Genomic DNA, 17,440 nt, shown 5'->3' with positions numbered 1-17,440 from the left:
TTGCATCTCATGCAGTGGCTTCTCTGGGATAGATTTATTATATGAGAATTATAGGACAGTTTTCAAAAAAGGTAACATCATGACTCTCATACAGATATAAAATGAGCAAGTGTTAAAGATTTTATTTAACTCAAATGAGGGAAACAAGCAGATGTTACAACCTTTTCAAAGGAGAATCCAAAGAACAGACACATTTGTAGTTGAGGAATATTGAAATTATGCAAATGGAAGCAACACTAGCTTTTTTCCACATGGGAAAGGGAAGTAAATTGAACCTGAAAGGGCAGAATTTGCTACTCTACGGGCAAGAATAACTTTGCAATTATCGGCGATTTAAAGAGCTGTAAGATAACGCCCATACAATCAGAATCAGATAATCCATAATTGTGAATGCTAGGTCTAGGCAATGCACAGTTTTCCAGGGAAGCACAACTTTTTCCTTACACATATGTTGTATTCAATTAAATTATAAACATAAAACATATAAAGAGAACGTCACACTCAAGTGTGATAAATAACACTTTGCCACTTGTAGCTCTCATATTTTTCAATGTTTCTTTGTTTTCTGAAATACATACATTTTTAGAGTTTGAAGATCAAGTATCATCCAAAGAAGGTTACCTCCTTTCACCACACCTACCAGGATATTTGTCAAGAATTTTTTTGTTAGGGAGTTCCTTGGTGGCCTAGTGGTTAGGATTCTGGGCTTTCACTGCTCTGACCTGTGTTCAATCCCTGGCTGGGGAACTGAGAGCCTGCAAGCCGCGCAGCACAGCCAAAAAAAAAAAAAAAAATTTTTTTTGTTAGAGAAACACAGAAAAATTCTTTAGTTTCTTTGTTTCTTTTGTCCCACTGAGAGAAAACCAAATTCTTCATGTAAACTTTCCCAGCCAAATTTAAAGGATGACCAAAGGAGATGAAAACTCCATTGTACAAATGCTAAAGGAATTGTATTCAAGGCAAGCCATAGTTTGGCTTATAGAAATGCACACATAAATTTGTTAATGTGTAGAATCTAGTCCTAATGGTTTGCACTTATTAAGAGTATTTGGACATGGCTTGGCTCCGTCCAAGGACCTATCTGCTCTTCTCATACCTACCTTCAGTTTTTACCTCCATCCTCAGCTCCACAGCTGTCTCTTTTTATACTAGTGGCTGTGTGTTCACAGAGTCACAGCCTTAAAATGCTCAAGTAGGGAAACAAAATTCCTTAAGGAATCAGTGATGAGAGGAAAGATCTGCAAGGATGCCTTAGCAGCTTGACCATCAATCTTTAGTCATATGAAAAGCTGGGATGATGTGAAGGGCGACTGCAACCAGTAAGGAGGGAAAAAAAAGAAGTAGCCATGAGGCCAAGAATACCTGACATGGCTTTAATTTTCAAGATGAGACCTACACAGAGAGGAGATAATATCACAGTTTATAGAGGTTATCTGAACATAGTAGCAATTTTCCTTGTTCAGCTTTCACTTGCCTACCTATGTCTGTACATGGTAAACAATTTAAGAACTGCTGATTCTTGGCAAAGAGCAATATATAGCCAGTCACAGGAAGACCAATTGGGCTAGAGGGGGAAGTGAACAGAGGTCATTTACATCTCATCTGTACTTCATCATTTTCCTCAGCAGTAGCTGGTGCTGGAATGGGAGATCAAATTTATCGATTGTTAGAAGCCTTTCCTTGGTGATTTCAGCAGAATAGTTTTAACTCCTTCTGATTCCTGAGTAGCTGTAGAGATAGAGGTGGTTTGGCACAGTCTTCTTTTGCATCTTGCACATGAATTAATCCTGAGGGTACGTTTTGGGTAGATCACACCAAGCAACGTGCTCTAGGACGACAGGTCCCCTATAAATATATTTTAATGCTACTCATATAAACATTGTCAAAGTGGAAAGTTTACACATAGTTCTTCTTAATTCAGGAATATAGCAACAATTCAGTGTTAATAGTAAAAATATTAATTCACTAATACAACAATAGGGAGTTGTTTTAACACTCTCTTCATAGAAACTCAAATGCTACCAGCATTATTACTGGCATCAGAGGTAATTAAGCCATGGTAACATCAAAGCTTTAAATAACCAATTTGGCTAAATAACAACAACAACAATAACTCATTTGGCTAAAACTAGGATTGTATCTTTTTTTTTTAAAATTTATTTAATTTATTTATTTTTGGCCACATTGGGTCTTCGTTGCCGCGCACGGGCTTTCTCTAGTTGCAGCGAGTGGGGGCTTCTCTTCGTTGCGGTGCACGGGCTTCTCATCGTGGTGGCTTCTCTTGTTGCAGAGCACGGGCTCTAGGAGTGCGAGCTTCAGTAGTTGTGGCACGAGGGCTCAGTAGTTGTGGCTCACGGGCTCTGGAGCATAGGCTCAGTAGTTGTGGTGCACGGGCTTACCGGACCAGGGCTCTAACCCATGTCCCCTGCATTGGGAGGCAGATTCTTAACCACTGCACCACCAGGGAAGCCCCAGGATTGCATCTTTTAATCCAGCCCTCTTTTTGCTTCCAGCTTGCAAATAACCAGCATAAATCTGGAACTGTTATCTAACCTTCCTCTGTGCAGTTCATCAGTCATGCCACTAAAATTGATTCTTGACCTCTATACATCATTCTTTCCTTTGAAATTTCTCATGCTGTCTCTTCTATGCTTTAATGGAGGAGGTGTGTGTAACAAAACGTGAGCGAGTCACTTTTTAATTGTGCAGTCCTCATTTGAATACCTAAGGTTTTTTAACCCTTAAGTATTTTTACTATGTGTTTAAATTTTCTCATATATTGTTTTGATGTTTACATCTACTTCTCTAGATTACAAATTACTGTTTCACCTATCAAGTAATCATAATGAAATTTGTCTTTTAAAATTTCTTGTGCCTCTGACCAAATGTTTAATAATGAAAAAATTCAACGTACAACATAAGGAGAAAGATCACTTTAGAATGATTTGTGAAATAATGTCAACCATAAAAATAAGGCTGTTTTCCTGAGCCAGAGCCTAAAAGAAATCATGTGATGAGCAAGAAAAAACATATATAAAAGTTGACACAAGAGCAGTAGTGGAATTGTCCTTCTTCAGGCCAAACCAGTGCTTATTTACAGCAGATGTCACACCTGTGACACTGGTGAATGTGAAATGGTGTGGTGGAAACCAAGCAGCCCTGGGGTTTTATGTTTTCAAGCAAGGCTGCTGTGACAGATAAATGAACCAACATTTCCAGATTGCTGTAATCAGATTATTATAATCTGATTCTTCCATGTAAGTAAATACCTAATTTAAACCATCTCAAGATAAGTTAAATTTTGAATGTCTTTCCTTCGTGTATATATATATATATATATTTTTTAATTTTTATTTATTTATTTATTTATTTGCGGTACGCGGGCCTCTCACTGTTGTGGCCTCTCCCATTGCGGAGCACAGGCTCCGGATGCAGAGGCTCAGCGGCCATGGCTCACGGGCCCAGCCACTCCGCGGCATGTGGGATCTTCCAGGACCGGGGCACGAACCCATGTCCCCTGCATCGGCAGGTGGACTCTCAACCGCTGCGCCACCAGGGAAGCCCTTTCCTTCATATTTAATACCTGCACTAACCTTCTAAAAACACTATACCTTAAAGGTCAATAAGATCAAATATGGTAGATACATTGACCTTGGTTCCAGCAAGAAACCAGCAGTTTGGATAGTTGTAACACTGCCATTTCAAAAATACATGTGGCTTTTGTGTGTGTGTGTGTGTGTGTGTGTGTGTGTGTGTTGTCCTGACGTGGACACTCCTCCCTAACTGTGTTGGAATTATGCAAGCCATGCTGGCAGAGTGCCCACTGCATGTAAGATTGGGTCCTATTTTATAACAAACTGCTTTTACTCCCAAGAAATTGGAAAGCATTAAGTTATCTGTATTTGAGTCCATTTTTCTCCTTGTTTTTTCAACTTTTCCATTAGCCAGAAGGGATTACCTGTGTGGGATGTCGTTTGTCACCTAAAAGAGAGATAACATTTCTATTTCAAATACAGATTTAATTTATGACCTAGAATTCATTATTATACTCCTTCTCTAGTTGTGGTGCAAAGTAGCAAATTCTCAACAAACGATTATTGTTCCGTGGAATTGCTGAATAACCTACAAGTAATTTTTTTTAATGTTTTTTTATTGTGGTAAAAGTTACATAATATGAAACATATTTTTCTAACCATATTTAACTATACAGTTCAGTGGCACTAAGTACATTCACATTGTTGTGCAACTCTCACCATTATCCATCTCCCAAATGTTTCACCTTCCTAAACTGAAACTCTTATCCCTTTTAAAGACTAACTCCCCATTCCCCTCCCCACCCCCGACTCCCAGGCCCCTGGCACCTCCCAATTTACTTTCTGACTCTATTTTTAAACATAATGGAATGAAATACAAAAATGCCTGATGCCTTCCGTGTGGTGGAAGGGCCCTTACATGAAAAAGGCTCCCTTTTCCCCAGTTCCTCCAGTGATTTCTCTCCCTTTCATGTCCTCTACTCTTTAAAAACTGTTATATGTTCCATCCCTACTTCTCTTGACCCTGCACCACCATTCATCACATCTGTCCCCCACATTTTTCCATCTTATCTTCTTGTTTTTATAAGATGATGAAAGGTTTGTGAATAGAACTATTACTATATTTTAGCTGGTTGTCAAGATACTGTGGGGCATTTTTAGCTGGTGTTATGATACAGACGACAGACCATGGCATTAATCAGAGAGAGTGTCCAAAAACTAATAAACATAAGACAATCCAAAAAGCAGTCAGGCAAAGACATCAAACAAGATTTTATATACATATATATACACATATGTATGTATATATTACCGTCCAGCCAACTATGCACATACATTTTATTAGTATCTAGTACAAAGTTGTACTCATTGTAGATATTCTTAAGTGGTTTTTTTTTTCTGTTTTTCATTTGAGTTTATGAAAATGATTGCATGGGTATTATAAGCAGTTGAGTCCCCACTGATAGGCAAGGTATCTAGGTAATAGCACATCATAGAACCGGATGATAAAAGAAGTTAGTAGTTGGTAAGTAAAAAATACCCTTTGAACTCAGTGCAAACCCCATATCAGTTTAGTAAATGGTCTGAGCACCGAGGTTTGGAGGAGGCACAGAATCTTCATTTCCTCTGCCAGCAGCTTCGAGTTCTGAGTTCACATTAGTTCCATCCACATCAGACTGACCCTTGCTTACTATGACTAACACTAGGCCATAGAGAGCCATCCAAACATCTAGCAGTTATTCACCGGAAAGAACTGAATGGCAGTTATACTGACTAAATTTTGCTTTTTAAAAATAATTTTGAAAACCAATCCTTAGGGTGGTCTAACTAATAAGCAGATTTTAAACCATCCATTATGCACTTTTATTTTTCTCTTAGTTTAAAAAACAGAGTGGGCAGTAGTAACTTTATTAATGGTGCTATTTTAGGTGAAATGTAGTTTAAATATTAGAGGTTTTAAAAATTCCATGGCTAACAGATTTTATAAAAAGCAGAGATCTTTTTATTATGTTTATATTCATTTGTATGTAATAGCCAGAAAAATTTGGCCATTAGAAATGTTTGCAGGAGTATCTCTGTAGGAAATAAGTTTATATGGTTTTGAGAATTACTGTAGATGGAGGCAACAGAAGATGGAGAATTAAAAGAGTTATTATGGGAAATCAATAAATGTTAATTGGTAATGATGGTGAAATTTAGAGAATGGAGCAGTTGATTCAAGAGCTGTAAATTATCACCCGTTTTGATGACATGGGTGCCTCCCCATTGAACCCATCCTTGATTGATGAACTAAGAACTGAGTAATAACCTCAGAAACAGAGAAGCTACTTGTGAAGCTAAACTCAGTAGATTTTTGCAATGTTTTCCTTCCAAAATAAGCGGGAATCAGTGATGGTAAAAAGTTGTGGGCTTTTGTGCTTACAGCTAGAAGTATCAGGGAATCATTTTTAGTTTTCAGTAAAGAAACAAGATCTACACACACCTTTTTCCTCCCTCCCTCCCTCCTTTCCTTCCTTCCTTCCTTCCTTCCTTCCTTCCTTCCTTCCTTCCTTCTTCCTTCTTTCCTTCCTCCTTCCTTTCAAGGCACCGGTGAACTGTTGAAACAGTGTTTGGGGACTATTCAGTGTTCTGTTTTGAACCACATTCCTTGTGGTTGGGATTACAAAGCGCTCTCTCTTGGTCAAGGTTGTCGGCGGTAAACTCAGGTCTGTAGACAGCTGTGGTTCTCAAGTAGCTGCTCACTATCATCTGGGAAGCTTTTTAAGAAGTACTGATGCCTGGGGGTCTGCCCTCAAAGATCCTGATTTAATGGTCTGGAGTAGGGCCCAGGCATAAGTATTTTTTAAAAAGCTTCCAAGGTGATTCTAGAATCGCTGATGTACAGGTTAACTGTTAGATGACTGACAATAATAATGAAGGTCAAATTATAAAATGGAAATGCAGCTTTATAATTGCTCTTTTTCCTTTTTCAATTACATAAACTATAAATTTTCTGGTTATTTAAAAAAGAAACTATACAAGAATTTATGGAGTAAAAATGTAAGTTCACCTTCACCTTTACCTGTATTCTCTCCATATGTAACCACTGTTAATGTACTGTTTATCCTTCCAGTGGTTTTCCATGCATTTAAAAATGCATATTTACTTATATATAGTGTTTTTGAAACATAAATGAGATTACACCATCTTCTGTTTATTATTCTGTGGTTTGCTTTTGTCACTTAATTTGGCTTGGAGATCTTTCCATGTCAATACATATAGATCTACCTCTTTTTTTTTTTTTTTTTTGCGGTACGCGGGCCTCTCACTATCGCGACCTCTCTTGTCGCGGAGCACAGGCTCCGGACGCGCAGGCTCAGCGGCCATGGCTCACGGGCCTAGCTGCTCCGCGGCACGTGGGATCTTCCCGGACCGGGGCACGAACCCGTGTCCCCTGCATCGGCAGGCGGACTCTCAACCGCTGCACCACCAGGGAAGCCCCAGATCTACCTCATTTAAAAAAATATTCTTTTACTTCATTCCTTTCAATATCTGTAGAGTGTTTCTCAGTATATGTGGGCTTTAATTTCCTTTTTCCTTTTCACATATTTGTAGCTCAATGGTAAAGAGCAAAAACTCTGTAGCCAGACTACCTGGTTTTGACTATAAGTATTTATTATTGTTGGTGGTATTATTACCATTTAATTTTTCTATTTTTTACCAATATGGACAATACTGTAGTTAATATTTTAGTACCCAAATCATTATACTTATCAATGAATATTCCTGTAGGGCAAATTCCTAGCGTTAGAGTTGCTGGTTCAGAGAGTATGCATATTAATATTTTGAAACGTGCTGTCAAATTTCCCTCCAAGCGCAATTTACATTTGCTCCAGCCAATAGAATCTCACTGCAGTATTTATTTCAAGGCCTCAATAAATTGTTCACATCACAGTGTGGCTTCATGGGCTAATAACCACAATGACTGGAATTTATTTTATTTTGGCTGGAATTTCACTGAGTCAGTTTGATAGCTCTGATTATAGCATATCAACCTGAAGTTCCAATTTACGGTCTTAAACATATGATTAAGGAAAATGGAAAAATTATTTACTGATTTTTGTTTTTTTTTAGATTAAAAACTTTCCACGTAGAAAGTACAAGAGGGGTAGGGGAAAATAACTGGGCTTTGGCAGTGAAAAGTCTGACCTGGACTAGTAGTTACAGCCTTTAGATGGAGCAGCTCAAAGAGAGAAGCTCACTTCCGCACACCATAGTGACAGAATAGTAACCCAAGTCTTAAGAAAGATCTACTTCAAATCTGTGTGTTTGTTGGCGTTTTAAATTCAGGACGCTTATATGTTTTTAGACTTTTACATAATAAAATTTACATCAGTATCGTTGGGTATAATGTTTTTATATAATGAAAATGCAAGTGAAATTTATTATTTTCAATTCAAATTTCCTTCTCTGTATACTCTGTTGAGTCTTAATTTTCTCATCAACACAACGTTGATATTTAGTACCTACTTCATAGGATTTGGGGGAGGAGTCAATTTTATATTACATATTAAAAACCTTTAGGGACTTCCCTGGTGGTCCAGTGCTAAAGAGCCCTCCTTCCAATGCAGCGGACGATCCCTGGGTCAGGGAGCTAAGATCCCACATGCCATGGGGCAACTAAGCCCGCGCACCACAACTCCAGAGCTCGCGTGCCTCAACAAGAGAGAGAAAACCCACACACCTCAACGAAGATCCCACGTGCCACAACAAAGACCCAACGCAGCCAAAAAATAAAAATAAAATAAAATAAAATAAAAAACCTTTTGCACAATGTCTGGAATATGGTAAACTCTTAATAAATTGAACCTCAGTATTATTCCTATTATTATCATTTTAATTCTGTTAACAGTGTGTTCAGCCCTGCTGTGGATAGATTATTTTATTTTTAGCATGAGTTAAGGTAATTGAGGGGGGATACTGGCTTTTGTATTTCAAAAGATACACATGAAAGATTTTCTGGTGTTAAAAATATTTTTCTGGTGTTAAATATGTATTTGTTCCATAAGAACCCTTTTTAATAAACATAATTCACTACTAACCAATATTTTTGAAAACTCAATATTTTTACCATTGTACTTAGGAAAAATATATAAAAGTTAACATGATTAAAATGTTTTTATTGTTTAGTTGGCTTATAGTCTTAGGTGTTTGGATATAAGAATAATAGAAGAAACAAATGTGCATAAAGAATAGGTTGCTTTGGTAGAGGTCAGAAAATGTGTGCACTGTTAACTGTCTCTAGCTCTGTGGTTCATCAGCATTTTCCAACTCTCCTCTTGGTATTTTGGGGCAGATCCTATGGAGTGAATAAGCTATATACCCAGTTGTGAATTTAGATTGTTTGGAAGCTTTCAGAATAAAATGAGGGCTTCTGGAAGGTTGGCCTGAGAATCTGTCTCTCTTACCCTCAGGAGGTACAGGGTGAGCATATTGCTTCTGCCACTCTGGATCCTTTGCTGTCCTGCTCTCTTGGGGTCTGTGATGGCATTTCTGCCCATCCTCCTACCTCCCACGTTCAGACTGGGATCCAGCACTCCCAGGTCTTGGGCTGAATGACACACAATTGAATTAGATAACAAGTGTTCAGACAGTAAAATCGAAAACTGTAGCCTTGTTGAATGTCATTAGTATCACTTCTGGATTTTAGTTGGACTGTATCGGAGTTAACAACGATAATCTCTTCAAAGAGTTGGTTATCGTTTCTCCAGATTAGTTTCTGAAACTCTTTCCTATCTGTGACTTTTCTTTACCCCTCTGGCCTCCCATTTGAAACTTGACTGATCCTTTCTCTCATCTCTCTTTTCCAGGGATTTTAGCACTTTTCCCACTCTGTTCTCTCTCACTGATACTGTTTTACTTACTGTTCTTTCAGCATTCCCTTCCTCTTCAGAAGTTTATAGATCACTGTATCCTTATCCTTAATGCCTCCCTCTAACCCCCCAGAATATGGATCTAAGTTTCCATATATATTCTTATTAAGTTAACACTTTAAAATACTTAGAAGTGCCTACGTTATATTTTTTTTCTGTTACACTTTTAGACAAGCAAAGTTGACTTTCTCTCTTTATGTAGTGTCACCTCTAATTCTATTTGATCACTTCTGGGACCTGTTTTAATGCTCGTGTCACAACATAAAATTCATGCAAATTAACAAAAGCAAGCTGATTTGGAGAGGTGTGGAGAGTGTACAGAGGAGCCTAGTACCGTCCAGAGCTTTGTGTGGAGAATGTGGTGTGATATTATTTGTGAGCTGTTCCATTTTCCTGTCGGTCCCTTGGGAAGGAAGGAGTTTCATAATGGGGTGTGACCTGCACTTCTAGTAAGCGTGATTGGCATTGAATGTTTAAATAGAAGAGAAGAATACATATCATTCCTCCCCTTTAAGGCAAAGCACAAATATACTGAATGCAAATCTTTTCAGTGTGGAAGGCAGTCTGGCCTGATGATAGCATGAATCTGAAAAGCTAAGGGAGTGAATTAACTATGCAGATCAAAATGCAAGGAAGCCAAAATTCCGTAGTATCCTTAAAAGTAACTTTTAAAACCCAAATGTAATGGTAAATACACATACAGAATATGATGGAAGACCCCATTTGAAAAAATGGAATTTTGACATCAGCCCCTTGGTAAATGAGTGGGCAAATGGTTCCCTGAATTGGGTAGCAGTGCACATACCACAGTGACTGATGAAATTGATGTGTCGGTGGGAGAGCGGCTCTATTACTCAATCCTTTAACCTGTTTCCTCTGTCTTCAAAAATGAGCTTCTGAGTGGATGTTATCCTCAAGGAAGTGAATTTAATTCAAAAGAAGCTGTTTTATAGATGGGCAAATTTAGTTTAAGAATTCACTTTTCCATTATAGAAGAGAACTATGTGGAAAAACATTATTATAAGTAATATGCTTATATTTCTCAAAGATGCCTTTTTTTTTTTTTTTTTTTTTTTGCGGTACGCGGGCCTCTCACTGTTGTGGCCTTTCCCGTTGCGGAGCCCAGGCTCCGGACGCGCAGGCTCAGCGGCCATGGCTCACGGGCCCAGCCGCTCCGTGGCATGTGGGATCTTCCCGGACCGGGGCACGAACCCGTGTCCCCTGCATCGGCAGGCGGACTCTCAACCACTGTGCCACCAGGGAAGCCCAAAGAGGCCATTTTTGAGTGTATTTTGGGGACCTGAATTTCAAGCATTAGTCAGTAATTTTTCTTTAATTTTGAATTATCTCTTAGAACACGTGGCTAAAAAAACATTGAATCTGCATTGTAATAGTTTCATTAACTTATTAAGGTATGTAATTACACAATAAATAATTTAATCATAAAAAGTGATTTCTTAGTTTTTCCCATTAACTTTTGAAAATATGATGCTTTCTTTTTTCCTGACATAAATACTTGTTAATTACTGCAAAGAATAAAAGCCCATCTTGTGAATCCATTATTCTAAAATTTGCAAGGTAATATTGATAACTGGAGAAGCAGGCTGTTAGTTATCCTAGTTTTTGCCAAGTAAAAAAAAAATTCACTCTATAACTTATCTCAGAAGATAAAAATACATAACCATAAGTATCCTACATATACTTCCCAGTAGGTTAATAGTAGTTTGTCTTAGAAGTATATGGTAATATGAGTTATTAAGCTTGCTAGTCTCTCTCACACACACACACACACACACAAATCTAATTAATTATAATTATTTTGTCATTATGATCTTAAGCTGATTCTCACAGTTACCGCCTATTTTGCTATCATTTTTTAAAAACGTGACCTATTGTGTAAATTTCATAATGAGAATTATGGAGTCATAAATGTATTTGGAAAATAAATTTAAAATAGAAAGCCCTTAAAACGTTTCATTTGGAGACAAATCAGTAAGCAAATTTTGTACTCAACAAGTAGTTAAAAACCTTCATAAATATAAAATTTTATTCTCTCCAGTTGATGGTGTTTTATTGTTTTTAATATAAAATTTTAGAAGAAAGAAAATGTGACTGAAATTGAGCAATGTAGCTTCCAAATAATTCCTCAGCTTTTGGAAGCTGTCAGAATTTCAAACATATAGTACAAGCTGTGCCCCCAGTGTGCCTTCAGGTATTAATTAAAGATGGATTTATATTTATTTCAACTTAGAAGAATTTACCCTGAAGGAAAACTAACTTCTTACAGAAAGAAAAGAAAGTTTTTCTCACCCCTGAACTAGCATCAACCTTTATTAATCTGATCTAAGTATCTAAGAAGCTTAGATTAATCTATATTAATCTGATCTAAGAAGATTTCTTTTACAGCATTCTTCTGATTCAGACACTTTCTATCTTGTTCTAATATTACTTGGTAATTCCCCAAATACCATTCACCATAGATGTCTGACTTACTTATTTATCAAATTTCACTGCACTAATTTGTGCGATGGGAAAGAATTCTTCCAGTTCAACAGGTTTCCACAGGCAAATAATTAACACCCAAAGAAATGTTAAACTCATAATATTTAATTCGGTCTATAATTTTCCCAGTTGCTGGTTGAGTTGGTGTTGCATTTTAGTCAACAGCTGTGTTTTTTAACTGCCTTTTCCAAGCTAGCTGGTTGTTTTTTTTGTTGAACGTGGCTGCCCTCTAGTGGACTAAATTTCCTTTACAATAACCTGTCAAATCTAAAGCAGTCATTTACATATGGAAGTGATTAGTCTTTCATGCTTTCGGACTCTCGTGTTTCATTGACTTTTGTGTTTAATACAACACGTTTGTTGTTAAGAAGGCATATTAAAATAAGCTGATCTCTTGGACGGTCTGCGTGTTTTAGTATATTTTCGACTTCTGACCTATTTTGTGAGACATGCTCCTTCTCAAGATCTTTTCGTTTTTCTTGTCGCAGATGCTACAACTGTGGTGGCCTTGATCATCATGCTAAGGAATGTAGTCTACCTCCTCAGCCAAAGAAGTGCCATTGCTGTCAGAGCATCACGCACATGGTGGCGAACTGCCCTCACAAAACTGTGGTGCAGCCGCCCGCCGGTTCTCAGGGAAGACAGGAAGCAGAGCCCCAGCCGTGCACCGCGTTCCCTCGAGAGGTGGGGGGTGGGCACGGCTATGCGTCACCACCGTTTCCTCAGGAGGCGAGGTCCGAGGTCTCTGAGTGGCCAGGCACGTCACCTGCAGAAGCTTCCTCAACAAAGTCATCTGCAGCACCAGAAGATCAAAGCAAAAAGGGGCCTTCCGTTCAAAAACGGAAAAAGACATAACCCTTTTTCTTAACGTTATCGTTTTCTCTCCCCGGTTGGGAAGTCTACCTCATGCAAATACAGGGGAACAGTATTTCACAAACAGCAGCTGACCTGGGATTTTTAACTACTGTTGAGGAACTGTGAATTTTTTTAAACAGACAAATCACTCTAAGCAAATTACCTTTGAGCAGGGTGTCATGTGTCATGTGACTCAGAGGATGAGATGCTCTGTGTATCTGTATGTGCATGTGTGAGAGGGAGAGAGCCTGAGCCTGTGTGTGTGTGTAGGAGGATTTTCTATAGAATGTAGACATATATATAAAGAGGGTTTGTCTTTATATATGTGTGTATAGAGATGTCAGCACACAGCCTCCCTCGCAGAATTGGACATCCCCAAGAATTGAAAACCCAGGTAAAGCATTTTAGATGGTTTTGAAAATAACCCTTGGAGTTTTTCTTGAAATACCATTCCCTTTATATTACATTAGGAAAAAAACAAAACAAAACAAAACACGACTGTTACCTTTTATGTGAACCAAAGGATACTTCAGATCTCAGCGCTGCCAATCCTATGGTACTAAAGGTTTTTAAGACATCAGTTCTCCCGAATTTGGGATTGCCTCTTTTTCTTGATATCTGTAGAGTGTGTCCCCCACCCCACCCCCTTTGAAGGCAGTACCTTAACTCCATATGCCTCTGACTGCCATAAGCTTTTTTGAATCTGGGATACATGACTCCAGAAAAGACAATGAATGTGTAATTTCTGTGCCGATATTTCAGTGTTTTTAATTCATACGTTTTGATTGTAAATTAGTTGCCTATTCAGAGAAATGAAGGGGAGGGCAATGTATAAAGGTAGTGACTTGATTGTTTTCAATGGTATTTTGATACTCGTTATAATCTTTTACCTGTTGTGAGGTTTTTGAGGGACTGTGGCAACAGCAGCTTCCCTTGACCAAGTCAGTCCTTCTAACCATCGCTTTGAGTGGAGGCCTCCTTGTTTACTACTGAAGACCTTGGAGGAAAACTCCAGTTGTTTGGTGTATGTTTTTGGTGGCTGTTTTTATTCCCCCTGGAGAGTTACCTAACTTATTTCTGAAACAAACAGACAAAACAGCACAGATGTGAGTAAAATGCCAGGGTTGAGAATGAACATTTAAGTGGATGCTCCCAATTGCCCAATTACGTATGACCTTGAATAATATTAAAAGGCTCCGTGTTTGATGGCGGGCGACTAGAGTGATGAGCCTGGGGTAGGAGGTTCCCAGACCTCTCCTACCAGAGAGCTAGGAGTATTTTATACAATACAGTTCATCTTAGGGGAATTCCCTCATGACTGCTCCTGAAGGGACCTATGTGGGAGATTCAGGATGGACATTCAGTGATGGGGACAGAGGTGCTTCTCAGGTTGGTCCTCAGTTACAGTAGTAAACTGGCTGGGGGCCAGTCATCGTATTGGTCCCTTCAGGTCTCAGTCATGAAAAACATTCATTCTGGTGTCATCCTGGTTCTAGATGTTACGGATCAATTTTGGAAACATTTCCAAGAAGGTACCAATTAGTGGTAATGCTTAACCTTGGCAATAAATATAGTTGTGTATGAGCCTGTTGGTGTAAGCTCAGATAATCAAAACCAGAAAATAGCAAGATTCAAATGAGACACGTTCTGCTGAACAGTTTCTGCTCCCTCCCCGACGTGTCCTGCCGAGGGAGGCTTGTTGTACAGTTGCTGCCGTTTCAGCAAGCAAGCCACGCAGAAGGAGAGCGAGCCTCGGGCTGGGCCGCCAGCCCTTCCCAACTCAGCTTGAGTTGACAGTGTTTGTGAGAATCTCCATGGGACATACTGAAATATCAGTGTGCTGTGATGCAAAGCTTACCTTTGACGATATTGAATGTGATAAATAGCTATAGAGAAGTACTTCCTTGCCTTACGTGAGGATCGTAAGCTTATTTAAATTATGTAGACAAATCAAAGTGGCATTGCTTAATTTTTAGCAGGTATAATAAGCAGGTTAACAGTAAAAATGCAAAACATAAGTCACTTTGAAAATTCAAACCAAAGTTCCTTGACCTTATTAGAAATAGGAAATTATGGACTTGAGAATTGGACATTCCCTGTTTACATATAAAAAGTTCAGAGCTGAGTTCATGGTTTTAAAAAAGACACACAGAAAGAAACATGTTATAACTATGGACCTTATGGGTGCAACTTGAAATCATTTTTCAGCATCTCACCAGACTGAACTAAGCACATACCAAACCTATCTTATGATTAAAAGTTGGGGTTTATTTTTTATATAAGAATATTATCACTATTACATAACACACTCAGGACAAAGAACTTTGCTCAGGGAACATACCATATAATATTTTTGTTTCTTTACAGAATAGTCTACAGTCCTGCTTACTCAAAACAAACCAAATAACTTAGACCTGTACGTAAGTATTATGTACTGATGTTAGTAATAACTACCTCTGAGTTTGACATAGATCAAAATTTCTGAATATCAGATATCGGTTCTCCTATTTTTATTTCATGTGAAAAGTACTCTAAAGGAGACTCCCTCAACTCCTTGCATATGTGAATATCACTGACGTAAGCACAGTGTCCATTTACATGGGTGAAATATTATTCTGTTTACAGCAAAAGGCTACCTCATAGTTGATGCACAGCACACCTCTATGCTGCTCCAGCCTTACAATGGCTGAAAATGCTCTGGTACAGACCTTGTTATCTATAGTATAGATAGCAGTTCACAACTGCACGTTTCTGACAAACACTTGTGAATCATGAAGCATCTCATCTAGTTAGCAAAGTCTCCGAGCATTTCCTTCAAGTTATCATGTATGTTGTTTAAAGACTTATAGGGACTCTTCCACTGAAGCAAAACAGAACACACAAGCAATCTTGGAAATAGCTACTTTGCCCAGAGGTCAGTCGGTTGCAGGAAGAGGTTGGGAAGAGAGGTTGGTTGTATGAGTGTTTTTGTGCTGGGCAAAACTTGTCAAAGAAAGATGCCAATCTCCTTCGTTTGTGTCTGTGCCGCCCTGAGGCCAAGTGTCTTGCAGCATTATTGCCCAGGCACATAATTAACTAGCACTGGGTGCCAAGGAGTGAACATAGAGTGGACGTGCAATGCCATTTCTAGCTACTGAGGGGTAGGGTCTGTGTGAAGCATCAGTTTACAGGAGTTGCTAATGGGTTGGGCAGGAGGTCAGTGAATTAGTTGCCCCTTGACCTCACCCCCCCATGTCAACACAAATGTAATTCCTTAGAAAGATGCACTACCGGTCTCTTAGCCCTGTGAGCTATTCATTGCTACATGGCAGATTATAGTAGAAACAGTTTTATGCTTGCATTTCTAGTCTTTACTAGAAGCCTTTGGATGTATTTTTACAGCTGAAAGATTTAGAAAGATTTTTACCTGCTTATAACTTGGAAGTTTGGCGTGCAATGTAGGGGAAAAGATCAAGAAACATCATGTTATTAGCATTGGTCCATCTACAAATAAATATAGGGTGTTTTTATTGCCGGTATTTTTTTCATGTTCTGGCCCAGTTTTATTTTGCACCAATGTGGCCCCAAGTTACTGCTAGTTGTATTTAGTTTGTGAATAGAAGCCCATAAGTGTTAATAGACTTTGTAACATTCACTGTAAGATGAATTATACAGGACATGGGAGATCTCATTAAGTCTTAAAAAGTTAATTTAAATTAATTTATCTGTTTTCTCTAAGAAATGTTTATCATAAAATATATATGTGTATTTCCCCTTTGGTTATAAAATTGGGGGAAGTATGTACAAGTGCAGCTGCACGGACGTTAACTTTCCAGCTGTCTTAATGAGGTTTGTTTGTTTTAGGGAAGAACAACTTGTTAAAAGCATCGAATTCTGTCTTACATTGCTGTCAGCAGCCTCTTTCAGATGTGGTGGTTGTGTGATCTGTGTCATAGTTGTTCAGTTAGAGTGAGAGGTTGACCTCTGAATCGTTAAATTGTCTACTTGGAGCAAAGCTGCAAAGTTATGGTAAAGTGCTGTACTGTGAGAAACTATTAGGACATTTAATACATCTGTGGCTTCACGTGTGTGAGAGTTACCAGCTTGAAAATGATGGTGTTGACTACCTCCTGAATTACAGCTACCAACCACTGGCACCCACCACCAGCTGGCTTTAATTAGTGTGTGTTGCTTCTTGGTATTAACAACTTTAACCATAATAGAGACCAAAGTGAACACTGATTTCTATATGTCTTTAATATGGTGTTTTATCTAGTGCTTTAAAATTATCCTGTGTAGTATTTAGATGACCTCATTGTCCATTTTGGCTCACGTTGTTTACAAGTGAAAATAAAAAAACACTTGAACTGTATGTTTTTAAAGGACGAAAAAGGAGTTAGATGGTCGGAATGGCATTTCACTCATGTACAGTCATCCTGATGGACTAAAAGTACTGTTTGCCTTTCTGCAGACCATGGATTTTATATTCTCATCTCATGCCTAATGTCTTATTCTGTCAATTATGGATATTTTGAGGTTTAAAGAAATTACTTGATTAAAAATAAAACATATAACGTTGGCATTTATGATGAGTTTTGGAGATTTTTCGTGATTTGTGTGATGGCTAAGTTAAATGAATGGGTAAAAGGCTACTTGGGC

General features: G+C 38.4%; 1 protein-coding gene across 2 annotated transcripts in view; it reads left to right on the top strand.

The window, feature by feature from the left end:
- The window catches only part of LIN28B (lin-28 homolog B), a 121,016-nt gene extending 108,214 nt beyond the window's left edge, over positions 1-12,802 (top strand). For both annotated transcript variants that reach the window (XM_060030588.1, XM_060030589.1), the window contains exon 4: positions 12,436-12,802. In XM_060030588.1, coding sequence (XP_059886571.1) covers positions 12,436-12,802 — 367 coding nt within the window. The remainder of the gene's footprint in view (positions 1-12,435) is intronic.
- Positions 12,803-17,440: the final 4,638 nt, after the last annotated feature.

The sequence above is a fragment of the Delphinus delphis genome, chromosome 14 (genome assembly GCF_949987515.2).
Source record: "Delphinus delphis chromosome 14, mDelDel1.2, whole genome shotgun sequence".
Taxonomy (NCBI): Eukaryota; Metazoa; Chordata; class Mammalia; order Artiodactyla; family Delphinidae; genus Delphinus; species Delphinus delphis.
This window is presented reverse-complemented; position numbering and strand designations above follow the sequence as displayed.